This window comes from Lissotriton vulgaris, chromosome 6 (assembly GCF_964263255.1).
Source record: "Lissotriton vulgaris chromosome 6, aLisVul1.2, whole genome shotgun sequence".
NCBI lineage: Eukaryota > Metazoa > Chordata > Amphibia > Caudata > Salamandridae > Lissotriton > Lissotriton vulgaris.
Window position 1 is genome coordinate 1565076864 of NC_141694.1, and position 27692 is coordinate 1565104555.

Genomic DNA, 27692 nt, shown 5'->3' on the forward strand with positions numbered 1-27692 from the left:
ATGACGTATTCGCGTTCTAAAATTCTCGCAGTGCAAAATGGCGGGACTCGATGACATACTCGCGGACAAAAAGTCTTGCGCGATCACGCAGCCAGGTCCAAAATGGGCAGAGCACGCAAACCAGGAGGAAAACAACTCGGCGAACTCAGAATCACTGTAAGTCAAAGCCGCGCGCACGAGATTGTATTTTTGAAGCGCGACCAAGCAAAAAAAAATCATCAACTCACAAATTGCGGATTGTTTGGCAATTTTGCCCGATTTGCGGATTGCGAAATTGCCAAAAATCCGAAAATTCCGCGAGCGGAACAAATTTTCCGCCCATGCTTAAACAATATGAAATGCTTTCTACGGCCACAGAAATAAAACTATTGCAATAACACGTTTCCTGCGATTGTTGATGCAGTCTGTGTTATATGCGCTGCATATTTCCAAGATCATAGGTGATGCTTCCTAAAATGCAGAACACTGCTGTTTCTTTAAGTACTCATTTTGAATTCAGTTTTTCGAAGCAGCATAGCCCTATGTATAGCACTCTGACTCCCTAAAGCCTTGGTTCTAAAGCGCGAACAGCCTTCATAGATATGCTACCTCACTCACTTCTCATTAAAGTGGATAAAAAGCAGTCCTGCTAAATGTCATCTCAATAAAAACATATATTGATCATTCGACATTCTCCACAGCATCGAGGGAGTCTGTAAAGCTAAAGACGGGCTGTTCATCAAAAGCAAAACACAGAAAAAAATCAAAATGATGCGTCCCCCACCCCGCATCAAGCTCCCTGTCGTCTTAGAGATGTTGCAATCACATTTCTGGCTATTCCACTCGGATTTGTTGACAACGCAAAACAAACGTCTTTCAAGAGGGGAGATAATAGGTCTCTGTGAAGTATGCCCAAAGAAACACACATCTCCAGTGGTGTTTAATAATTTCAAAATCTTTATTTAATGTATTAAATATTCAATCATTCGAAAGCACCTGAAAGTGGCCTTAAAATCATGCATAATTCGAAGTGTTGATGTACGGTTTGGAATTTCAACGCCCTTGATTAAACAGCTAGAGTACATGTGTCTCAGCAGGAGTCCTGCAACACAGCCAAGCTTATTATGGCGGACATCATTATAAAAAATAACCAACCAAAGAATATACTATCAATGGTACAGCTGAGAGGATATACATATGTATATATAGATATATAGATATATATATATATATATATATACACACACACATGTACACACTGTGTGATGCTCTTTTATAAACAGGTGGTCATGGTCTCTAAAATAATTAGCCACAATCCCGGCTGCAATCAAAAGACTTTACATGGAGAACTTTTTTTCCAGTATGTGCATAGCTACAGGAAAGTAAGCATGGACATTTTTCCCCGGAAATTGAGTTAACGATTCCTAAGAGCCAGCCTTCCTGCCATCAGCTGTATTGCCATGCGGAGGTAAATCGACTTCAGGCAGATCACTTTCTTGTTTTGACAAATGTGTTTGCTTCTTTGAGGAGGGTGTTCATATCTTCGGTGTCTTTCTCCTCAAAATCCGGTTCGTAATCTGAATCTTCATCCGTGGGCTCGTACTCCTCTTCTTCCTCGTCGTCTATAAAGCTGTCCTCCATGTCATACGCGTTCGGCTCTCCGTCGTCGTCGCTGTCCTCCTCCAAAACGCTTTTACCTACGAAAGAGCAAGACAGAGTAGTTTAAAAGTCATTGGCAACACCGGATACCAGAATCTTACACTCTTCTGGAACCTGCGATTTAGAATATCACAATAAAAGAATTACAAGATTCAGATTCAGACACACATGCAGATACTGAGTTTGTGGTAAAGAGCCAGAATGGCATTAAAATTTTATAATCACGATAACAATCCAACTGTGAATTACTAGACAGCTCGCATAAGAGGGTGCTTCATAACATGCTCACAGCTGCTCAATGGCCCCTACTTCTAATGTTCGAAAAAGTGTAAACTTAGAATAAATACTTGCAGCAAAGTAACATTTTCTGCATGGTGACTACAGTTTTCACCTTTTTCTGGACATTATTTTTGCTGGCATTAGGACTCTGCTCACTGTAACACTGCTGTTCAGTGCCACAGTGAGCTTACTCGGTATGGTTCTGTGAAAAATTGTTTCACAGAATAGGACTATTTATCTTTTCTATAATGCTGTGGCAGGCAAGGGATAGGTGGTCCTCGGTCAGCCTGTCATAAGTAGGTGGCATGGGGAGGGATAATGTCAAAGGGGAGGGAGTATCCCCTTCAGATGATCTGCAAAACCCACCAGTCCGATGTTATAGACCACCAGTAAGGGAGGTGATCTAGTCCCCCACTGGGTGACCATGTTGGTAACAAGACAAAGTATAAGGGTTTGGAGGCTGCAGCTGCCGGTGGAGTGGTAAACGGGCCTGACCTCTGACTGCCCGAATCACTGGGTCTGTGGATATGATTCCAGTATTCCTCAACCAGGTGTGGCGCCGTAGGGCACTGTCGACAAAACCGCTATGCCTAATGAGTCGGTGATGTCCTATCTCCATAGAATGGTGAAGTTCGCTGCATCCCTACCGTCTGCAACAGCCTGGGATAGCACGGCCCGGGCCTCCTACGGAACCATTGAAACATCAGCGCAACCATATCCCACAGAGTGTGGGAATGGAGGCCCAAAAGGCATGCACTGTTCACAGATGGCAATGCCAGGCTGGTGGAAGAAAACATCTCCTTGCCTAAGTCCAGCCTTTTGAATTCCTGATCTGGCGGTATGGTTGGGAATGCGCCAGGATTTAAATGTGAAATGGAGGCTTGGCCCATCAAACTCTCCGGGGTAGGGTGTTCTGTGAGGAATTTGGGGTCTCCTGGAGCATTACAGTGGCAACAGGCAATTGTCTTGTTCACAGGGGCTGCTATTTTAGACTTGGGCTAAGTCCTAAGCAGGACATCAGTAAGTGCTTTGTTAAATGGGAGAAGCGGTTCTGAAGATGACACTCCAGGAAGAAGCACTTCTGTCCAAACATGAGTCTTGACTGCCACCAAGGGCAAGCCACCCTCCTCACCACCACTACGAATGAAGAACCCTCCTCCTTAGCCACATTGGGGGACAGAGCATGCCAGTGCATGGAGAGGTATCCAATCCGTTGGCGTCTGCCAAATCCTCACACATTCCATGTTGGTATTATATGGCTGGCATTCTTCTTGGTCCAGCGACCCCTCCCATTTCGCCCCGAGTCCTAGCCCGTCAGAGTAGAGTTCAGGCTCCAGCCTGGAAGGTATTGCTCCAGTGAGCGTTGGGTGACACCTCTCCAAATGCACGCTGGAGTCAAGGGTGTAAATGGGAAAGGTCAATATGGCACATCCGGCGCCGATCTGGGGCCATCTGTTGATCCCTGGTTCCCCAATGGCACCAAAGCTGCTAGTGTGGATCCAGTTGGGGCCACTCATGAACCCACAGGATCCGAAGGTGTGTCAGAGGGTACAAGCCTCATAAAATTCTTTCAATTGGGCAGTGCTCGCTCCAGCTACCAGAAACTCGGGGAGGCGCAGTGCCAGCTCATGCGTTGGCTCAACTGCGGGGCAAGGCCTTCAGTTGTCCGACAGATGAGGTGAAATCGAAGCATGGTTCGACTTCTTCTTCTTGTTGTGGGACTTACCGAAATGGGCTGACGACTTAAAGTGCGAGGAGCTTCTCGGACTCTGCAACCACTACTAGGACCTTCCTGTTGACTGGGATCTGGATCGTCATGGCGTCGCACTTTGAGCCACCTTGAGCTTGAGGGATCACACCCTCAAGGCCTTCCGGTGTATGGCACAGCAATCGTAGCAGGTCTTCGGGTCGTGGTCACACTCAATGCACCAAAGGCATTCAAGGTGCAGGTCCATCACCGACATCGAGCAGTGACAGGTGCCGCACTGCCTTTTTAGCGGACATTCCTGTTATACCAGGAGGAAAAAAACCTCAAAACAATTAGTCAAAACTTCGATAAAACTTAGTCAAAAATTGACTAAGGGTTTGCTTTTCTCAGATATGCGCTGATTGGCATGGGAAGAAAAGAACTAATATCAGCTTGCAAGTCACTTCCTGTGAGGACGACCTCGAATAATGCCACCTACCAGCACGCAGGGGTACTGCTCAAGAAAAATTTCTAGATCCAGTCTGACGCCTAGGGATAATACTAAGGTAAGGACTCTGTGGCTAGAAGTCTCTATCAGTTCAAATTTGTTGTCAGAAAGACCAATGAGAAGCTCTGGATCCACAGCTAAAGGTGCTGAAAGAAAGGAACGGACATCAGTGTGCATGGGTGGTGCTTATATGCAGCTCCACTCGGCACTTCGGGAACACCTAAAAGTACGCAGGAGTACTTCTTGTAAAGTTTCCAAATCCAGTTTGACACCTGGAGAATATGCATTAGGTGAGGAATCTGTGTTTAGAAGTATCAATCAGAAATAGGCATCCTCTAATTTGTTTCCAGCTTGATTGGCAAGGAGCATGCCAGTTTGGTTTCATGACATGATTTAAGTCACTCTAATCACCAGAGAAGCTGGACCTTGCTTCAGCACATGTACCACTGGGTAGTCTAAAGGTGCTTTGTGTGCTCAATCATGCCTAGGTCTGTAGTGTAGTTCCTAGTTTCCCACTAGGCCCTGCGCATTGGAATAACATAAACAGTAGTATCGACGTGGAACTGCGGATATTCCAGGCCTCCACTGACTATGCTAAACTTAATTGGGTTGTGTTACCAACTAGCTCAGAGGTCACTGGAAACTTTCTTCTCTGCATAGGAAGTGATCAGCTTCCTTGGCACAGACAAGAAGGGATTCAGTTTTCCAACAACCGTGCAACATGACAACTTTGCTCCTCAGATCAAGAGTCGATCTCTAGGGTCGTGTGAAACAATAGACATAGATTTCACTCAGTCAGTCTAGTGCAGTTTACTTTCACGAGATGTAGAGAATAGAGAGACGGGCGTGTATCAATAAAGGGTTAACATTTATTGAACAGTCTTTCTTCTCGTACAAGAGAAATGTATTGCCACAATTGCAATAACTGTTATTATAAAAAGTACGTACAGTAAGATAAGTATTGCGAAATAGAACTGTAAAAGCATTGATATGGTTTCTTAGCCATACAATGGTTTAAAAGTAATAAAACATATATACAGTCATATATACATTAGGCTAACATACTCAACTGGTGCTTCTAACTAAGCCTACCCCAGTGTGCCTGACCTAAGCCTAACACGTGAGAAGGGGGAGTAAGTAAGTAGCTTAAGTTAAGTTGGTTTTGCCAAGGTTTGTTTCAAGAATTCTCGTCTAAGGGTTTAGTCAACACCATACCTCTGAATAGAATGATGGAGGATTGGTATCTCCTTCAGGGGTCTCTCTCGATATCCCAGTCACCCGCGAGGGTAAACTGGAAGCGCCGGGACTGGATTTCTCTGCACGAGAAATGCAGCGGCTTCTCTCTTCAGCGCGTCGAGGAAGGAGGGGTGACAGCGTCCGCGGGCAGCTGGAATCGGCTGGATGTCTTCGCAGAGGACGGCTGCACGGCTCCTCAAGCGTACTGTACCATAGTTCGCGCTGTAGCGGCGATAATGGTAATCAGCAGCTTCACCACCACAGGATAGCAGGCTGCAGCGACAGAGTGCTAGTTTTTACCAACACAGGGTCATGCAGGCAGCTGGCATCAGCAACAGGGAACGAACTCGCAGTTCGTATCTCTCTCAGCTCACAGCTTCGCTCACATTGCTTAAGGCAACGTTGGTAATATTTATACCTGACAGGTGCCGGGTTTGACGCAAGTTTGCTGGACATAAGACGTCAATTAAAGATGTCACTAGGAAGTGACAGTTATCAGTTGCTCATTAGAGTTCCATTACTAATCAAAACATAGCAAGCGGGGATTTCCAGGTTTGCTAAGTTTTTATCTTGTTGAAGAACTCGGAGTGTTATCTAGGAATATCAGATAGTGACTGCTGCTCTGTCATTGCACTAATTGGTCGCAAAGGAAGTAGCAGAGAGTCATGCTGGAATGTGGCTCTGTTCGTGTGAGGCCAGAGATGACTTTTCAGAAAATCGTACTTGAACGGTTATGCCAATATAGGGAATAAATGGATTTATAGCCGAATAGGGGCATAAGGTCACAGTATCGATCAGGAACCTAGATAAGCATGCAACACCCACTCCACGTATACATGTCCATCAAAATTACTAAAACTAAGCAATTAGATGTATGTGTAACATTGCCCACCCCAAAATACATAAATGCATTCGAAATAGGCGTACTTGTAATACATGGAATTTAGGTACTGTACGTTTTTGAAAGCATAGTAATCATTCAAAAGATTATTGCATATGAAGTCAATGAACGATTATGCAAAAAGAATTACACATGAAGTATCTCTGACAGAAGAAAGGCGAGATAAATCATCACATAAAAATGCATTGTAATAACATGTGTGCTAGAGGCTGGTGTTATGTTGTTATGTCTCTAGATGTGCTTAGAAATAGAAGTGTGAAGCTTCTGTTCTCTAAGAATAGTTTTTACGTTAAGCAAAGAATTGTTCGTGCCAAAAAAAAGGTCAATATTAGAAAAAAATTGTCCAATTCAAAGAAAATAGATTTCCAAAGCTCCTGGCAGTTTTTGTTGATCAAAACTGAAGGCCGAATTCAGAGTTCATGGGAACGCTGTGTGTCAGAAAGCTTCTCAAAAGTTATTGTTTCTCTATGGGTGAGAACATCGTATCAGACAGGCTCGCAAAGAATTGGTCTACAAAATCAGGTGATAGTTCAACCAAATTAGATAGCGCTGTAACTTGGCAGGTGTGAGAATGATTGCTGTCATCGAAGGCAGGACCAGCAATGCTCACAGAACGTTGTACCTGGATGATGTTGCTTTTGTCACTCGCTCCACTGTTACCACTTGGCTGTAGTACAGGAGTCTCCACGAATGCCGTCATCAGGATTGGTAGCCGCTGGGGACAACACAATGCGTGAGCCGTTATTGGACTTAGCAAAGTATCGACGTCCATTGGTACTGCTGATGGAAGTGAAAGACAGATGTCCAACACACATTCATCGCCGCAAAGCATACACCGTAGCACAGGTAAAATGCAATTTTGCCATATCGGTCTGAATGAAAGGAACCAGGTCATGTTTAGATCTCTCAGCCTGGCCAATCCGAGGACGTTAGTTATCCTGTCCCTGTAGCGCATTGCTAGGATTGTCTCTCCCATTCCCATGGGAGCTATGTCTGAGCCGAGGCTTGCCATAACGTAGCAGGATGGTCAAAAATAGAATCCCTGCGATGAGTCCCAAAAATAGTGGTATACCACCAAAGATGGAGTGCACAAAATTAGGAAAGATTCCCAAAATTGCCTGGAAGGGTGTTAGCAGTCCCGTAAAGACTGTCTTAAATATGCCTGGGATGCTTGTTGCACTAGACATGTTAAGGAGTTGGCTAAACATTTCTACGAAATGCACGGGGCAATTTGTTGATAAAAGGTCATGGACTTCAGTAGCCGTCCTTGCGACTAGAAGATCATACGTCTCTTTAGATGACGTTATAGGCACTGTTGTCTGTAAAAGTACAGATTTCATTTTGCTTAATGTATCAATTCGTATAGAATAGAGATTCAGACGAGGCCAGAGGGGAGTCACTATGTCTGGAGGCCCGCTCGGGAACAATGCTTGCATGCAACATTTGACCATGGACGTTACTTGTACTAGATAACTTTTCCCTGGCGCGAGGCCACAGCACCTGTGATCTGTTCTAAGAATGTAACTCCCGTTTGCGAGTTGCATAAAGAAGGGCTCTATCTGAGTTGCAGGTGTGACTAGCTGGTGGCATGAGAGGTTGTTTGAATTTCCATCACATGCTCCGTGTAAATTAATACCCTGACACAAAAGTATACCGCTTAGTGAGTGTTTACAGTTGTCACCACTAAGAAATACATTTTTGTCACTGTCACTGTAGCAAGAATGAGTGTATGGTAATTTCCATTCTGATTTTACATATCCCTTACCCAATTGTTCATATTGGCCAGCAGGTATGTACTCAAGGCACTTTTTAAATCGGAAAGTTGTTATCGGAATTGTGATAATTCCGTGTATTATCCATTCAATGACAGGACTCTCTGACATTGTCAATGGTAATCTCTCGAGTTTCTCGATGCTCAAGATTGTATAGTCTGCTCCTTTCTGTGCCAAACTGATCTGTTTATCAGTAAGGTTAAAAATGGAAAATAATGACGTTGTGTTGATTAAACGCCAAGCCTGAACGAAGATTTTGCAGCGTCCAGCCTAATTCTATAATAGAGCGTAATTGAGACTGGCCATGTTGTAACATTAGCAAATCTCTGTCTATCACATCAAAGGCAGAGGATACAATATTGTCCAAAGAATATATTCTGGAAGACAGAGTCATTAACCCATTGTCTACTACAGAAAGTGATTTCTCCAAATTAATACGATCAATTTCTCGTATTTTTTCAGCAGTTTCAATTTGCTTTACTTTCCAAGCCTCGTTGTAAGCAGCATAGATACTGGTCGCTATGAAACGCTTCTGACGCTGTTTGCGTGGTCCAAGAATGAAATCGCGCAAATCAGCACCATCTTTTAATAAAGACAAGTGTTGCTTAATTTCAGCCAGTGTGGATGTAGTTAGCCATTCAAGGCAGAGTTTCCCTACACTGTATGTTGTTATAATCCCTGGATGTTGTCTCTGGGAATATCTTGGGTCTAATCTGGTCAGTTTTAACCCCTGTGTTCTATTCAGGAATCTATCTTGACAGCTATTTGTGTCTGTAGGCCAGATTAACCACTTTTTCCAATCAGGATGTGTTCTGTTGAAATGTAAAATGTGTGACACGTCTAACTCAATATCAGCTGTTGCATTTTCAGGTATTGGCTTTGGTATAGACGGTGTTTTCAGGTCTTTGATCTTAGCTAGGCCAAGACAAGATGTTTGGTGTACAGTGTCATTTAAAAATAACATTTGTTCAGGTATCATGCAGGTTCTAAACAGTGCTTCTAAGCCTTGCACTTGCCAATCTTTTGTACCCCAAATCGTTTTCGTTTCAATATTATTTTTCCAATAATCAAAACCAAATGTCATCATTTTGTCATAAAATGCTTCTGAATATATCAATTTAGAATTTGTCAGCATTGTTTTCATTCCTGTTTTGTCTAACAGTTTATAATAAAACGTTTCTGCATCACTGGTGTTAAACCCTGAGAAGTATTTGAATTTCTCAAAAAATGCTTTAGAACTGCTTTTAGGTGGAGTAGAACAATGTTCCCATTGATTATACATAAAAACATTTCTAGGCTGTGCAGATTTATGCAAGTAATGATCCCCATAATGGGTGTAACAGAATAACTGCTCATAACTAGATGAACCTTGTAAATAATCATGATCTGTGAATCTAGCTGACATTACTAAATCAGACATCATGTCATTAATACTGTTAAAGTCCCAATCATCAGAGAATGTACTTGGTGTCACAAAGTCACTTAAGGAAACCTTTAGTTGATGAGGATACTTCAGGATTTCGACCGGACCATAGATCTCATAGTCTGTTTTCTCCCATACTACCCCACCAGGTATTGGAATTGCTGTGACATTTACTGTTGACAGTTCTCTTTTCTTCACGTGGGATGATCTGTGTGGTTTCAGGACTAGGTTGATGTTCTGACTTGCTGTGTCCATTGTAATATATTTTCCTTCAATGAATTTTCCCAAACATAGTACCATGATGAGCCAAAGCAGGAGGAAAAATACACCTAGACCGAACCAGAACTCTAGCCAAGGGGAAATTAGGTAGATTTCCTTCAGTTGATGAAAGAGTTCCGTTGCTTTTTCTTTAAAAGACTTTTTTGTTTCTGGCATCACTTCGGGGTCGTTTAAATCTTCAGAGAAGTTGTCGAAGTTGATGAAATAACCAGAGGCAGTTCTGTCAATTGATGGGATTGTTCTTTCAATCTGTCTCTCGGTAGCACTTTCTGATGCCACATCATTGTAGACTGGTGTTGTTTCTTGACGAACTGTTTCAATCTGTGTTTCAAGAGGCACGAGTTCCATGGCTGTATTGCATAGTCCTTCATTGTGCACTGCAGGCTGATCGAATGTGATGAGTCTTTCAGTTTGAACCTCTTGGATTGTTGCAAGTTTGGGTATTCTGTTGTTTCTTGGGAGTCCACTGGGCCTACTGTTGATTATAGGCCACATGCTTGTGGTTTTACCAGGTCGATGGACACGACTCTGTTCTCCTTTTTACCAGCAAGGGGCGGTAGCACAACTGATCTTGTTCCGGTGACTGCTAAGACAGGTACTGCTTTTCTGTAAGAAGGCCCAAATTCCTTCTTAACCGCGATCTTTTCTCTGACTAGATCCCCAATCTTTGGAATCCAGACAGGCCTTGCTGGGGCTGTTGCGGGTGGTGCCTCGTCAGTGGTACTTGGCTGTTGCTTTAACTTTATGTTGCTTAATGATTTTCTTGTTTCATTCAGTTCCTGTAAAACAGCCAAACAGTCTTTTACATCAAACTGCGTTTTTTCTTCTTGTACCACTGACATCTGACTATCGAGGTCCTGAACGTTCATTCTAATTCCGAACAATAGTTCGTATGGGCTGAAACCTTTTAGAGAATTTCTTGGCATGTTGTTAAGACTAGTCTGGACACTTATTAAAATTTGACCCACCCAGCGCCTGAACCTAATACCTTCGCTGTTATAGATTGCTTTATATCCCGGCTTTTTCTTTCTACCACACTTGTGCGATGGACAAGAATACCGCAACCCAATTCCCATGCTAGCCATGGCCTCCTTATAGGCTCGAGAGCTGAAAGCAGGACCCTGGTCAGAATGGAACGCGGTAATTGCGTATATGCCGATATGGACTCGCTAATCTATTATAACCGTTCCAGCGTCAGCCGAGCGCTGGAGGCCTCATTATTTAAGTGCTTTTCGTCTTATCTTATTAATAGGACGCGTTTCTCTTCTTTGATTGCGCAGATAGACCGCCTTATGCTGTCTAGAAGGGATCCTGAAACTACACTGGCCTGTTCATTACTGCGATCTCTGTTGCAGTTTTCACAATTTTGAGCAAAACATTGAATATCTATACTCATTCCCGGCCACCAGAATACTGATTGTAATTCAGTCAGTGATTCCTTGATCTCTCTGTGCCTTAGACCCAAACCCATGTGTGCGTCTGCTATTAAAAATATCCTCCTGTTCATGTTTGGAATTACTCTGTCCCCCACTCCAGGGATTCGAGCAAAAGGAACGGAGTTTGCATTGATTATGTATGCATAATTGAGTGGATAGTTTACGGGTAGTGCTGCACAGTCGCCTTTTACGGTCGTTTTTACTGCCAGCATGGTTTCCCCGTCTATATACTTATCTGTACGCTTTTTTGTGGCTACGGAAGCCGGGTTAGTTGCTTCCGCTTTGGCTGTATTAGCCAATGAATTCCCTGCAACGTGAACGCCATCACGTTGAAGACTCTGTGCGTGAATCACGTGAGTCTTTTGTAGTTCTTTACTTAAAAGAGCTACTTGTTCCCAAAGCAATTTATGCTTTATTGTGGCACCTGTGTCATCTTTGTAGTCGTTTTCGATCCAACTCTGCAGTTTATTGTTGTAAGAGTTGACGCAAAAATGAGAATCGCACACTATAAGTGTGGGGAATTCGCGTTCTGCATTTTCGAGCGCCATCTTTAAAGATCTGATTTCAGTTCTTTGAACCGAACAGTTTCTTACAGATTCAGTTTTTGTTACTTTCGGTCTGAATTTACCGCACAGCCAACGACCTTTAATAATCGCACATGCTGCATTGTAGGATTTACTCTCTACATTAAAATGCTGTACAAAGCTATCTGTATAGATTATACAGGCGTATTGTGGGAGAGGCAGGATTTCGATTGGCAGAGGATATTCTTCTTCATATTCTAAATCATTCAGTTCTTCGAATTGCGGAGCGAAATAGCATTTCACGTCTTCCGCTCCTAGAGAATCTATGCACTGTATCCACTTCGGATCCAGTGACACTGTAGGCAGGTTTACTGGGCTGAATAGCGCCTCGAAGGCGGATTCCGCTGTAAGGATATTAATCCGTTTGCCGTGTGCTAGTTCTCTTTCATTTGCTAATGCGATTTGCACTGCGTTCACAGTTCTTTCTGTGTGACTGAATTTTTTTTCTGCTTGTGTGTACAAGTGAGATTTAATTGAAATTGGTACCTTTTCTCCCTCATTAGAGGTTAGGTATGTGAATCCGCATCTTCCTGGGATGACTCGGATTACAAGATCGATCGTGTTGTCACGCGTATCTAATTTTGTTTTTGCTAACATGTCTGTTTGCAGTGATCTCAAAATTTCTGTGTGTTTTTGAGTCCAATTGATTTGTTTTAAATCAGGTTTAATTAGTTCGTAGAGAGGTTTAACCCTCTCTGCGTAATTTAGGATGTAAGTTCTTCCGAAATTCAGAAAACCTAGAATGGATTGTAAATTCTTCAGCGTTTTTGGAGCTTGGAGTACAGCGCACTTCTCTAAGAAGTTGTCCGCTAGGCTTTTCCCTTCACTTGATAATTCGTACCCTAAGAACAGTACTGTCAGATGGGCAATTCGGGACTTTTTAAAGTTGAATTTGTAACCCTCTGCTGCGAACCCAAGTATAATGGTGTTCACTCTTTTCAAGTGAGTATCCAAGTCGTCGTCTGTGAGATAAATATCATCTACGTAAGACAATGCTTCATCATCATAGATTTGTAGTAACTCTGTTACCCTAGCTGAGAATAGTCCTGGGCTGTTCTTGAACCCCTGTGGGAGTCGACAGAATTTTTTCTGTGACCCAAATGCGGAGAAAGCGGTCAGATATCTGCTTTCTGGTGCAATGTTTTGACAAAAGAAACCATTAGAAATGTCTAATGTCGTTTTGTATTTTTTCCTAACTATGTTATTCATTAGGGCTGCACTATGCGAGTTTTGTACTGCAAAAGTTTTGCAACATGTATTAAGGTGTCTGTAGTCCAAAACTAGACGATATGAATTGTCTGGCTTGGAGACAGGAAACAAAGGATTGTTCATTTGAGAGGTGCATGTTTCAATCACCCCCTGGTACTCAAGTTGATCTAAGATCTCCCTGACTTGTTTTTTAGCTTCTTGCTTTATGGGATACTGCCGTTGGGCAGTCGGTTCACTTTTTAGTTGGATTTTGTGAGGAGGTGAATCCTCATCCCATCCTACATGATTTTTATATAATGCAGGTGCCTGGGCTACTGCCCATTTCCTTGCATATGTATGTTTTTTGTGAATCGGTATGTGATTCGAGAAGGCAGGCATAATCACTTCTACGCCACGAGGGCACTCCCTGACAAACTCTGGGGGCCAATCTTTTTCAGCTAACAGAATATCATAGCCTTTTGAGAGCTTATCCCAAAACAGACCCTTAATTTTCCTAGTCTTATCACCCTCCATACGCAATGTTATTTCGTATATTTTATGGGGCTCGCTAAGCCTGGCGTCGGCAGTTTCAACCTGAATGTATTCATTCGTGTCCACTGTCTCCAGATGACTCATCAAGTTCTTGCGCGCTATACTGATTTCTGCTGCACTGTCCAACATTGTCAATGCCCACTCCCCGTTTTTCAACTGTGTCCTCAGTATTCTCGGCATGGTTGATTACTCTAATACTGGCTACCTTCTTTTTCTGAAATTGAGATTTTTTACTCTGAGCAGGTTCCTTGTCTTTGGACTTGGTGTGCTCTCCTGGGTCTGACCGTCCTCTTCTTTCCGAATTCTGTGGAAGAGATCGAGAGGGACGTGTATCAATACTTTGATATCTATCAGGTTTTTTTAGATTATCCCTATTTCTAAGGTTATATCTTTTCTCAGAGGGCTCCCGTTGGGGAGACTGGCGTTCTCGAGTCGGAGTTCTTTCCCTCCGTCGAGGAGACCTTCCTCTGGACTGGAAAACTTTTTCCTTGGGAGTGGATTGTTTATTTCCATCCCAGCTCTTTTTAGGAGTGTTTGAATTATTTTTAATAAATAATTTTTCAGGATTTTCGAGCAGTTGGGGCTTTACTGGTTTTCCACCCAAGCTGTCTCTACCTAATTCTTCATAGCATTTTTCTATGATTTTTGCAAGCTCAACAGGATCTTTTATATCTGTTTCCCTCAACTTCTGGCGAATCGCCACAGATGCTGCTTCTCCCTTTATGTTGGCTAATAATATAGCCGTGACCTGCTTGAAGTCTTTCAGTAATTTCATACCTAGATTTAAAGCGGGCTCTGGACCGAATTCATTTTGAATCTGTTTTAGCACTTCTGGTATTACCGCCATAGACGGAACACCGTGTGTTTTTGTGTAAATGGAAGCAAAGACTGTACCCCAAGTGTCGCAGTCCTCCACGTGTGGTGCGATTCCCATAGGAAGGCAGATGGTCAAGATTCTGTGTTTCTCAATAGGGGTAGTATCAGGAAATACTGCCTCTATTTGAGTGATTTTCTGGGCTAACCAGAAAGGAATTTGTTCCCGTTTTGCGGGTGTTTTACCAAGACATGACTGTATGTTCTGTGGTGTAATTTTATTTGTGTTCCCCTGATGAGGGGTCAGCTGTGGTGTATTAACAGCTGGCTGGACTGTTGCAGTCCGTATTACATATTGGACTAATTGCCTATGTATTTTTATTAATGTGTTTAGCTGTGCTAACAGCTCTTCTCTAGACATTCTTATAATGTCAGGATGTGGTGTGTAGCTGGCTAGAACCGGCCACGTGGCTCCTGGTCTACCTAGTGGACCGAGCCTGGTAATGTGATCATTGTGTTTTAGGGCGCCATTAAACCAGAGCAGGTGCTCTTGAAATTTAAGTGGAATTTCAACCTCCTCGAAAGGGGCGTACTCATCCGGAGGTTCCTCTATTTTGTAATAGTGAAACTCTTGTGTTATAGCGTTTACCGCTGGAAAGTTTATCCATGAATAGAATACCTCTGTCTGCCGATACTCGTGAGCCTCTATCACGAAAATTACTGTACCACCTTGAGGTGGCAGTCCGTTTTCTATAAGTTTTAAAGTTATAGATCTTCTTAACTGGACCGGGATGATAATAGCACCCGGGTCTGTGTATTCGGGACCTTGCTGAGTCGCATCTGCTGCGGCCCCAGTGGTGCCGTTGTTTTCTACTGACATTGTATAAATGCAGTTTTTGCAGAGTAGGTCTCCAAGGAGACAAAGATTAGATGCACAATATTTTGGAACACTGTATCCTTCAACGTTGAATAAACCAGAGCTTTACATAGGAATCTCTTCCTACTAGGGTCGGGCGGATTTTAACCTTTCACCCACTCCAGACGTCTATTGGAGTATTTACGGGAGAAAGGGTGTGAAATATGCACGACTGAGTTACTCTACAAGTCTTGCGTTAGTTTATCGCCTTACCAAACGTTAGGGCGCCATGTAGTGTAGTTCCTAGTTTCCCACTAGGCCCTGCGCATTGGAATAACATAAACAGTAGTATCGACGTGGAACTGCGGATATTCCAGGCCTCCACTGACTATGCTAAACTTAATTGGGTTGTGTTACCAACTAGCTCAGAGGTCACTGGAAACTTTCTTCTCTGCATAGGAAGTGATCAGCTTCCTTGGCACAGACAAGAAGGGATTCAGTTTTCCAACAACCGTGCAACATGACAACTTTGCTCCTCAGATCAAGAGTCGATCTCTAGGGTCGTGTGAAACAATAGACATAGATTTCACTCAGTCAGTCTAGTGCAGTTTACTTTCACGAGATGTAGAGAATAGAGAGACGGGCGTGTATCAATAAAGGGTTAACATTTATTGAACAGTCTTTCTTCTCGTACAAGAGAAATGTATTGCCACAATTGCAATAACTGTTATTATAAAAAGTACGTACAGTAAGATAAGTATTGCGAAATAGAACTGTAAAAGCATTGATATGGTTTCTTAGCCATACAATGGTTTAAAAGTAATAAAACATATATACAGTCATATATACATTAGGCTAACATACTCAACTGGTGCTTCTAACTAAGCCTACCCCAGTGTGCCTGACCTAAGCCTAACACGTGAGAAGGGGGAGTAAGTAAGTAGCTTAAGTTAAGTTGGTTTTGCCAAGGTTTGTTTCAAGAATTCTCGTCTAAGGGTTTAGTCAACACCATACCTCTGAATAGAATGATGGAGGATTGGTATCTCCTTCAGGGGTCTCTCTCGATATCCCAGTCACCCGCGAGGGTAAACTGGAAGCGCCGGGACTGGATTTCTCTGCACGAGAAATGCAGCGGCTTCTCTCTTCAGCGCGTCGAGGAAGGAGGGGTGACAGCGTCCGCGGGCAGCTGGAATCGGCTGGATGTCTTCGCAGAGGACGGCTGCACGGCTCCTCAAGCGTACTGTACCATAGTTCGCGCTGTAGCGGCGATAATGGTAATCAGCAGCTTCACCACCACAGGATAGCAGGCTGCAGCGACAGAGTGCTAGTTTTTACCAACACAGGGTCATGCAGGCAGCTGGCATCAGCAACAGGGAACGAACTCGCAGTTCGTATCTCTCTCAGCTCACAGCTTCGCTTCGCTTCGCTTCGAAGCCGGGAGGGATAGGATAGCATCTTTTTAAAACTTGTTGTGATACTGTGATTTTAAAATACCTATTCACTTGCACTTTTGGCTCCCTGAACAGCGGACTCTCGCTGCAACGACGACACCCTTGAATTGCTCGCCAACTCACGAGGGCGAGGCGCGTCACGAGACACGCCCCCTCTGCTGGCCACGCCCCCTCACCAAGCGATATAAATAGCGCGCCAAACCCCCTGGCGTCGCATTTAACATCGGACTCCTGAGGCGGAAGCCGGGAGGGATAGGATAGCATCTTTTAAAACTTGTTGTGATACTGTGATTTTAAAATACCTATTCACTTGCACTTTTGGCTCCCTGAACAGCGGACTCTCGCTGCAACGACGACACCCTTGAATTGCTCGCCAACTCACGAGGGCGAGGCGCGTCACGAGACACGCCCCCTCTGCTGGCCACGCCCCCTCACCAAGCGATATAAATAGCGCGCCAAACCCCCTGGCGTCGCATTTAACATCGGACTCCTGAGGCGGAAGCCGGGAGGGATAGGATAGCATCTTTTTAAAACTTGTTGTGATACTGTGATTTTAAAATACCTATTCACTTGCACTTTTGGCTCCATGAACAGCGGACTCTCGCTGCAACGACGACACCCTTGAATTGCTCGCCAACTCACGAGGGCGAGGCGCGTCACGAGACACGCCCCCTCTGCTGGCCACGCCCCCTCACCAAGCGATATAAATAGCGCGCCAAACCCCCTGGCGTCGCATTTAACATCGGACTCCTGAGGCGGAAGCCGGGAGGGATAGGATAGCATCTTTTTAAAACTTGTTGTGATACTGTGATTTTAAAATACCTATTCACTTGCACTTTTGGCTCCCTGAACAGCGGACTCTCGCTGCAACGACGACACCCTTGAATTGCTCGCCAACTCACGAGGGCGAGGCGCGTCACGAGACACGCCCCCTCTGCTGGCCACGCCCCCTCACCAAGCGATATAAATAGCGCGCCAAACCCCCTGGCGTCGCATTTAACATCGGACTCCTGAGGCGGAAGCCGGGAGGGATAGGATAGCATCTTTTTAAAACTTGTTGTGATACTGTGATTTTAAAATACCTATTCACTTGCACTTTTGGCTCCCTGAACAGCGGACTCTCGCTGCAACGACGACACCCTTGAATTGCTCGCCAACTCACGAGGGCGAGGCGCGTCACGAGACACGCCCCCTCTGCTGGCCACGCCCCCTCCAACGCCCTGACGACCGACCATATATCATGTGTCTCGGTCGGAAGCGCAGCGGACGAGCGCAGCGGGCGCGACGATTGCGCGCCGAAGGCGCGCCTAAGGCAAGCCCGTCTGCGCCCGTCCGCGACCAGACGGGGCCAGGGGCCATAAACCCTGATCCCCACACTCTTCTGGTCAGGACCTATTCCTCGGCGGCCCTTCGTAGCATAGGCAGTGGAGTCGGTGCTCACTGTACCCATATCTACGCCCCTACAGAGCTTCCTACTCAATGCCTATTCTGTAAATATTCCTTCCGCCACCCCCATACGTCTATTTTAGCACAAACATACCGCATGTTTGCCCTAAATTGCCGCTCCCTACCCAAACATAGCACGCAGATTGCTATGCTGCTAGGGGAACAAAAACCAGACGTACTTTTCCTGACGGAGACGTGGTTCACGGCGCACTCCGAGCCAGACGTAGTATCAGCTCTACCTACAGGGTATCATATCGTCCGGCTAGACAGATCGGAAGGGAGAGGGGGAGGTCTGGCGATCGTATTGAAGACCCAGTACCAATGCCGCACCTCAACAGAAACCATTCCTGAGTGTGAGAGCATGGCATTCTGCATTGAGATGAATGCTAATAGCTCTTTCTCCGGCACCCTGATTTATCGCCCCCCAGAACAACCTAAAATGTTCCACAGATCTCTTCCAGAGATTATAGCAGAAAGAATTATGGCTTCGGCCAACCACACGGTCTTAGGGGACCTTAATTTCCACTTTGACTCCCCCTCAGACCAATTCGCTAAGGAAATAACAGAGGACCTTGGAGCTCTTCAAATGTCCCAGCTGGTGTTAGCTCCAACTCACGAAAAGGGCAATTTGCTGGACCCCATATTCAGCAACTGCCCGGGTCTGACGGCCGACTTACCTATTCCCATCCCATGGTCGGACCACTTTCTGGTCCCGTTTACTTGGACCACACAAAAAGTCCCCCAGTTTCCACCCCAAGCCACGACCAGAAGAAATTGGAAAAAGCTCCCTTTGGATGCTTGGGTACACAATCTGGACGCTACTCGTCCACTACCCTGCCCAGACCCTAATGTGGCAAATAGTAATTTTGTAGACTGGATTACAAATTCACTGGACCCGATCCTCCCTCTTCGCAGATCTTCCTCAAAGAAAATACACAAATCTGCACCCTGGTTCTCCGACTCCCTGAGGGAACTAAAACGCCGTTGCAGGCAACAAGAGAGAGCCTGGCGACTAGATTTCCTTCCGGACAAAAAGGCCGCCTATAAAGAGGCGATTAAAACTTATAAAACAGGAATCAGGCTCGCCCAAGCAACCTACTACTCAGATAAAATTCTTGAAGCTAAATCTAAGCCGAAGGAAATCTTTAGTATAATAAAGCTATGCACCAGCCCCAATACAGCAACCCCGCCCAATAAAACCCAGGATCAATGTAATGAGCTTGCTAATTTTTTTCATGACAAAGTTGTAAAAATCTACTCTACATTCCCATCAGTAGCTACAAACCGGGACGCGACTGCCTCACCTCTTCCTAGATCGCACCTTCAGCCCGAGCAGCCCTCCCTTGAGCACTTCCCTCTTCTGGATCTCGACACCTTAGACAAGGTGGCACGCCAAGTTAAATCAGGCTCCCCATGTGACCCTGCCCCCCCAGATGTCCTGCTGCAGGCATCTAAAACCACCTTGCCAATAATGCTGGAACTTCTCAACTCGTCCATCTCTGCATGCGTAGTCCCCACAACATGGAAGCAAGCCATGGTGCGGGCGCTGCTAAAAAAACCTAGTCTAGATCCCGATGATAACGCTAGCTACCGCCCCATCTCACTTCTCCCTTGGGTCAGCAAGGTCCTGGAGAAGTTTATAAACGCCCAACTCGTTCAGTTCCTAGAGAACCATTCTCTGCTACACATATCGCAGACAGGCTTCAGACCGAAGCACGGTACTGAAACCGCCTTGCTAGCAGTCACAGAAGAATCTCGAAGGGTACTGGATCAGGGGGGATCAGTGGCAGTGATCCTCCTTGATCTAAGTGCCGCATTCGATACGGTCAGCCATAACACCTTGCTGAACCGTCTCCATGACATCGGAGTATCTGGCGACGCACTAAGGTGGTTTGAGTCTTTCCTGTCGGAGAGATCCTTTCGGATCTTCGATGGCGAGACAATGTCCTCCAGGAAAACCCTCAGCTGCGGAGTACCACAGGGCTCTTCCCTGAGCCCTGTGCTGTTCAACGTATACATGAGGCCGCTGGCGGGTGTCGTCGAACCGTATGGCATCAAAATTGTGTCATACGCCGACGACTCTCAACTAGTGGTCTCATTGGCCGCTAGCAACAACAGGCAATGCCCGGCAGATCTGCTAAAATGCTTAGAGGATGTCAAGGGATGGATGACCTCCTCCTCCCTAAAACTGAATGGGGACAAGACGGAGCTAATGCTCCTAGGCCCAACCCCTCCAGTTCCTTTCACCTCTCTATGGCCCTGTACTCTGGGTCCCCCCCCCACCCCCAAGGAAAGTGTTAAGAGCCTAGGAGTGTGGCTGGATAACAAACTCTCGTTTACCACCCAGGCCACGCAGTTGTCCGCCACATGCTTTGGCCTACTAAGAATTCTCAGAAAGATCCTTCCACTTCTACCGTTAGAAGCTAGAAAGGTGGCGGTACAAGGCCTCATTCAGTCTCGTCTGGACTCGAATAATGCCCTGTATGTTGGGGCTCCCGAAATGACCCTCCGGAAATTACAGATCGTGCAAAACTGTGCAGCTCGCACCCTGCTACAAATTCCACGATCCCAGTCAGCCAGACCTGCTCTGAAGAGTCTCCACTGGCTGCCAGTGAGGCAGAGAGTAGCATTCAAGGCGTTATGCATGGCACATCACGCCTTTTGGAAAACAGGCCCACCCATTAACAACGACCTTGTAACCCCCTATCACCCAAACAGGAATCTTAGGTCGATGGAAGCCTTCCTTGCTGTTGTTCCCAGAGTGAAGAGAGCCAGGTCGGGCGGCAGGCTGTTCTCTCTAAACACTGCCAAACTCTGGAACGCCCTCCCCCTCTCACTCCGATCGAATCCAAATCTGCTTTCATTCCGGAAAAACTTGAAGACACTACTGTTTGCTAAATCCTTCGTGTCTTAATTCTTCCGTTCCTGGTCACTCCGCCTCAGCACAACTCAGCGCTTGGACGCCCCCGGGCAGCAATCGCGCTCAATAAATTTATTTTCATTTTCATTTCATTTCATTTCATTTCATTTCACATTGCTTAAGGCAACGTTGGTAATATTTATACCTGACAGGTGCCGGGTTTGACGCAAGTTTGCTGGACATAAGACGTCAATTAAAGATGTCACTAGGAAGTGACAGTTATCAGTTGCTCATTAGAGTTCCATTACTAATCAAAACATAGCAAGCGGGGATTTCCAGGTTTGCTAAGTTTTTATCTTGTTGAAGAACTCGGAGTGTTATCTAGGAATATCAGATAGTGACTGCTGCTCTGTCATTGCACTAATTGGTCGCAAAGGAAGTAGCAGTGAGTCATGCTGGAATGTGGCTCTGTTCGTGTGAGGCCAGAGATGACTTTTCAGAAAATCGTACTTGAACGGTTATGCCAATATAGGGAATAAATGGATTTATAGCCGAATAGGGGCATAAGGTCACAGTATCGATCAGGAACCTAGATAAGCACGCAACAGGTCCAGAATGCTTGGGATATCCACTTTGATGCATTTGTGAACCTGATTCGACAGCCAGTACCCAACCAGTATGTTTTGGACTTCAATGGCCAATGGTAACTAATGTTGATTTAGGAGACACACTAAAGTTGTAAGCCAGGCATTAAGGATGAGAGTTCAGAGAACTTCCCTTGCAAGGAGTAACACTTCTGTTATTGTAAAGTTAGCAGCTTTGGTGATGGCTGTTGGAATTGGGTCTTCTTTGTCAGAACTCTAAACATACCAGGTATAGCCTTGCTCTCTTCCTAGACCTTGTATAATGTTATTAAAAATTCTACAACTTCCACCAACTTCAGGCAGGGCTTGAGTATATTAATGTGTATGACTCCATAGTGGGTCATGAGTGGACCCAACACCAACAGAATAATTGATATAACTAATAGTATTCAGAGCAATATAGAAACTAGCTTTCTTGTCAAGTAGCTTTATAAGATTTTTTTTCAACTTCTTTTCATTGTGCATTTGAAATCTAGAAAAGAACAGTCAAACAAAACCATATTTTCACAAGACCAGAAGATGCCCCTTCCCCTTTTGACTGCAGTCTGACGCCTAGGGATAATACTAAGGTAAGGACTCTGTGGCTAGAAGTCTCTATCAGTTCAAATTTGTTGTCAGAAAGACCAATGAGAAGCTCTGGATCCACAGCTAAAGGTGCTGAAAGAAAGGAACGGACATCAGTGTGCATGGGTGGTGCTTATATGCAGCTCCACTCGGCACTTCGGGAACACCTAAAAGTACGCAGGAGTACTTCTTGTAAAGTTTCCAAATCCAGTTTGACACCTGGAGAATATGCATTAGGTGAGGAATCTGTGTTTAGAAGTAATAATCAGAAATAGGCATCCTCTAATTTGTTTCCAGCTTGATTGGCAAGGAGCATGCCAGTTTGGTTTCATGACAAGATTTAAGTCACTCTAATCACCAGAGAAACTGGACCTTGCTTCAGCACATGTACCACTGGGTAGTCTAAAGGTGCTTTGTGTGCTCAATCATGCCTAGGTCCAGAATGCTTGGGATATCCACTTTGATGCATTTGTGAACCTGATTTGACAGCCAGTACCCAACCAGTATGTTTTGGACTTCAATGGCCAATGGTAACTAATGTTGATTTAGGAGACACACTAAAGTTGTAAGCCAGGCATTAAGGATGAGAGTTCAGAGAACTTCCCTTGCAAGGAGTAACACTTCTGTTATTGTAAAGTTAGCAGCTTTGGTGATGGCTGTTGGAATTGGGTCTTCTTTGTCAGCACTCTAAACATACCAGGTATAGCCTTGCTCTCTTCCTAGACCTTGTATAATGTTATTAAAAATGCTACAACTTCCACCAACTTCAGGCAGGGCTTGAGTATATTAATGTGTATGACTCCATAGTGGGTCATGAGTGGACCCAAAACCAACAGAATAATTGATATAACTAATAGTATTCAGAGCAATATAGAAACTAGCCTTCTTGTCAAGTAGCTTTATAAGATTTTTTTTCAACTTCTTTTCATTGTGCATTTGAAATCTAGAAAAGAACAGTCAAACAAAACCATATTTTCACAAGACCAGAAGATGCCCCTTCCCCTTTTGACTGCATTCGTCCTGCATTTACAACAGACCGCACAACCCAACATAAGTCTTTGGAATGCAGCCCCTCTCCAGTATAATGATCCACCCTTCCACACGTGTGGCTGCCCATCTCGTATGTAAGTCACTGAGTATTGAGCTTTTTCACTCCCCTGTCCCGACATTTTAAGGTATTTTTGGGGGCATCCTCTGAATTTGTATACTGCCTCTTCAGCAAGTGAGTTATAGTCTATCCATCTCAACCATTTTGCCATGGGAGGCACCACAATGGATTTCTGATGACCCACAATGTTCTGTTTAGCAAACATAACTCAATCCCAACCAATAGCTTCTGCCCCCAATTCACATCCCACCTTGGGTACACACCCAGGACAGCCGATTTTGGATCACAGCTCTATCAGGATGTCGATCACTGTTTCAAGTATTACACACAGGTTTCAGCTATTTCGGATACATCCTGAGTCATTCTGCCTTCCTGTGTGCATACCTAATGGTCAAACTTTGTAGTGTAGTTCCTATATTCCCAATAGGCTCTGCGCATTGGGAATAGTGTGATAGTTTAGAAGTAGGACTGAAGTTGACTAGGTCTCTATTGAATATGTTAGACTTAATTGTGAATGCCAGCTAGCTCAGAGGTCACTAGAAACTTTCTTGAAAAAACAAGAAGGGATTAGTTTCTGACAACCATATAACATGACAACTTTGTTCCCCAAGAATAAGAAATATATCTTAAGAGTCGCGGAATGGCTATTTCACTCAGTCAATAGTGCATGCTTAGTTTCACCAGGGTTTTTGCAGAGAAATAGAGAGATGGGCGTTTTCAATAAAAAGGTTATTTATTAAGCAGTCTTCTTTCTCATGCAAGAGAAGTGAATTGCTACAATCGTAATACTTGCTATGAAGTAAAGTGCGTACAGTAAAAAGAGTATTATGAAATAATACTGTAAAAGCATGATATGGTTTCTAAGCAATAAGATACATAAAATAGATAAAATACATATAATGATAAATAATGACTAAAAGTAATCAACTGGTGCATCTAAAATACGTCTACCCCGGTGTACCTACCCTAAGTCTAGTACAAGGGAAGAAGTAAGTGAGGTGTAGCTTGAGTTAAATAGTTTCTGGCAAGAATCTATCCAAGAATTCTCTAAGGGTCTAATCAGCTCCATACCTTGGTTATAGAATGAAGGAGGTCTTGTATCACTCTCTCAGGACTCGATCTCCCAGTAACCCGCAAGGGTAGCAGGGAAACACTGGAGCTGGATTTCTCGGCAGGAGAAAAGACAGCGTCTCTCTCAGTGCGTCAGCTGGAGGATCGGCTTCCTTCGGCACTCCCTACAGCAGGGCGTCGAGCAAGTAGTTAGTCGATCTGATCCAAAACCACCGTGTGTTTGCAAGGGCAGATGTGGGTATATTTATACCTGGAAGGTGCTGAGTTTGACGTAAGGGTGGACATAATAACTTCACTAAGAACTTAAAGTTCTTTATACGCTCCAGGAGTTCTGGGACAAATCAATACTGAAGCAGGGGGAAGTCCCGTACTGCTGAAGGCTGGTTGTCTTCAAGAACTCGTTGTACTCTAGGAGTTTAGTGGAAGTAGCCATGCCATATTTTGACTGCATTGGCTGTGTCTAAATATGGTTATGATTCTTATGCCTATATAAGGATATGATAAGTTATACCTATATAAGGGCATGAATCGGGAAAATTACACTAGAGTCCTAGATTAGTTTACAGCAACTTATCTTCTGGTTATGGGACCGACGTAAACATTCATGTAATTTCCCTCACTGGTGTCCCCTGCAGGGGGGTGTTTATATTACCTACAGCCATTAGTCTCTCAAACAGAGAGCCCAAAATCATTATGTACCGACCCAGAGTATCCTGTATAATCTCTATGGCCACTAAGGGTACATTTTTATGCAGCAGGGTGGCCACACTTCTAGATGCCCTAGTAACTCCAGCATGATACACCCGGTTGAAGCCATATTGGACCAAGAAGGTACGTCAGTCCCCAAGCTGGTGAGTCTCCTGCAGTAGGAGCACTGCTGGAGCCAATATATGCATGTATCGAAGGAATGCTTATCCAGCAGGCCATTTACATTCCCTAACAACCTTACAGTGTATGTCGCTCACTAGTATAGTCATGGCGCCTAGTAAGTCATATGTGTCTGGAATATAGGAAAAAGCCTTGTGTGTGGCACTTGTGTGTAACAAAATCTAAACAACTGAACCTCAAATAACCCCTTCCATGAAATAATTTGGTTCTGGAAGCATCTTTCGCTCAAAAAAACAGCATTCCCAATAGAGACTATAAACTAACATAAAAGACAAATCTATCAAAGTCTGAATTGGCGGGGTAACTGTCTCTGCATAGGCCTCTCATTGCAGGAACAATGGTGCCCCAAACAACCACATTAAGTCAGTAGAGTAGAAGATTGAGGTGGAGGATCCGGGAGGGGGCAGGTAGCCTTTGCTATCATGGTTCCCCGGCAGGCAGCTAAATGCCCGGCTGCGGGGGAGCCACTCTCTCGCCTAGGTCGTATCCATCCGATGAGGTAGGCTACAGCTTCTGTGCACGGGTCGGCTCTCGTCGGTCACACCCGCTCCCACTTAGTTTCCTCTGCCACCTTTCTCTCTGGGGTGGGCCCTTCTGCCCTCATAACAGCAGAGGGTCCATCACTGTTGCTGGCAACTTCTTCCTCCTTCCTCCCAGTCCTATGCCATCTCTGGGTTTTCAAAGAAGAGTGATTTGCCTCGGAACTGCACTTTGAGTTTAGCGGGGGTAAATAAGCACATTTAAATGTTCATGGTCCTGAGTTTCTTTTTTAAACCAAAAAGGATATAAGCATGAGATGCACCTTGGTGGAGGTGTCGGGAATAACATCACCTTAGAGTCTGCAAAGGGGAATATCTTGTAGGCAGTGGGCCTGTCACAGTATGGTGTCCCTGTCTGCATAGTACAGTGCTCTATGAGTCCTCTCTAGAATGAAGCAGGAGGACAGTAGCTAGCCCAGGATCCATACCTTAAACCTATCTGTAAAGAATGTCTATGGTTGCTGACCCTCTACACCCTCCGCAGACCCACCAGGTGCAGGTTATTTCTGTGAGATCTGTGCTCCCATCCTTTATACGGTGTTTGAGGAGTTCTGTCAGCTTCTTCAGTCTTTGGAGCTCTTTACTGGTGGTGCCAGCCACATATTCCAGAGAGGAAATGAACCCCTGTTCCTGAGTAGTTCTCACTGATAAATTTGATAGATCATTGCGTAGGAGGGAGACCTCCACCCCAAACCCACCAATCTTGTAGTTGAGATCTTTGTGGGTATCAATCACCTGCAGTATAGTAGCCAGTGAAACAGTCTCCTCCTGCAGCTGGGGAGCCTTTTCCTGTGTCTGCTGTTTAGTATACTTGTCTATTCAGCTGTGGCTCCCTGTCATCTTATCTTTCACCATTTTGATGGGTTGGTTCAACGGATTCCAAGGTGGAAGTCCATTTGAACTGCAGTCTTCCTCCAGGCTGCTGTGCCCCAGACGCAGACATTGAACCATCAGATTCGAGGCCCTACTATGTTCCCCTGCAGTCCTCAGGTGCGCTTGGTGGGTGTAGGAGATGGGAAAAGGGCAGATCGGGTGCCTCCTCCCAGGAGTCCCACCTCTCCTTGCAACACCACAATGTTCAGGGGCCACTGCCTCCACAGGAGTCTCTCTGTGTCCTTAGGGGCGTCAGCCCAGCTGCTCCTCATCTTGTGGCACCGCCAACAACAGGCCTAGAATCAGGAAAAAGGGAGGGACCTGACACGCCCCAACCACAGCTGCAGCAAACCCAGCAGACACCAATCACGTCGGCTGCACCCACCTAATGCATCAGGGAGGGCACTAGGGTGTTCGTTGGGGGCTTCTACCTCTCTGCATTTAGAGTTCCACAGCGGGTTGAAAGGAAAGCCTATGCTTGGCACGTGCTACTCCAATCGCCATGATTTGCAGTTTATATATAGCACAAACTTGACCCGAAGGTATTGGAGCACTTTACATGAGCACCAGTTACATTACACAAGGACACTTTCATTTTTTATGCACAGTTAAATTAAGTGATTTGCCCAGGTTCACAGGATGCAAGATTTGAACTTGGTTCCCCAGTTCTTAAGTCGTCAGCCCTGGCCATAGGGCCATATCCTCTCAGGTCTGCCACTATCCTCCTTGTTACAGCTTTGTACCTCAAGGGATCTTGTTTGACTTCTTTTAATACTGTCCCCAAGTGAGAGTTGGCGTCTGTTTGTAGTGTCTGCCCGGATGGAAGCTTGGTCCTCTTCTTCCATTCCTTTCCGGCTGAGTCTCGAATGTTGCAGAAGTCTTCAGTGCTGGGCCCCTGGACACTGGTCTTCTGTTTCTGACCTTAGTCTGAGATTCTCTAGTGCATGTACGTGTTGTTGAGAGATGAGCATTTTTCAGAGACCTCCTCTGCACCTGGCTGAAGCTTATTGGGGCAGTCCTGCTTTTCCTCATCTACGAGAGAGAGGAGCATGTGCACTACATGACTTAGATTCTCCTATTTCTGTGTCCATTAGCC

General features: G+C 44.9%; 1 protein-coding gene across 1 annotated transcript in view; it reads right to left on the reverse strand.

The window, feature by feature from the left end:
• Window positions 1–918: 918 nt before the first annotated feature.
• APLF (aprataxin and PNKP like factor) overlaps window positions 919–27692 on the reverse strand; it is a 675440-nt gene continuing 648666 nt past the window's right edge. The window contains exon 11 of the mRNA XM_086927733.1: window positions 919–1676. Within this exon, the coding sequence (XP_086783859.1) occupies window positions 1468–1676 (209 nt within the window). The 3' untranslated portion in view covers window positions 919–1467. The remainder of the gene's footprint in view (window positions 1677–27692) is intronic.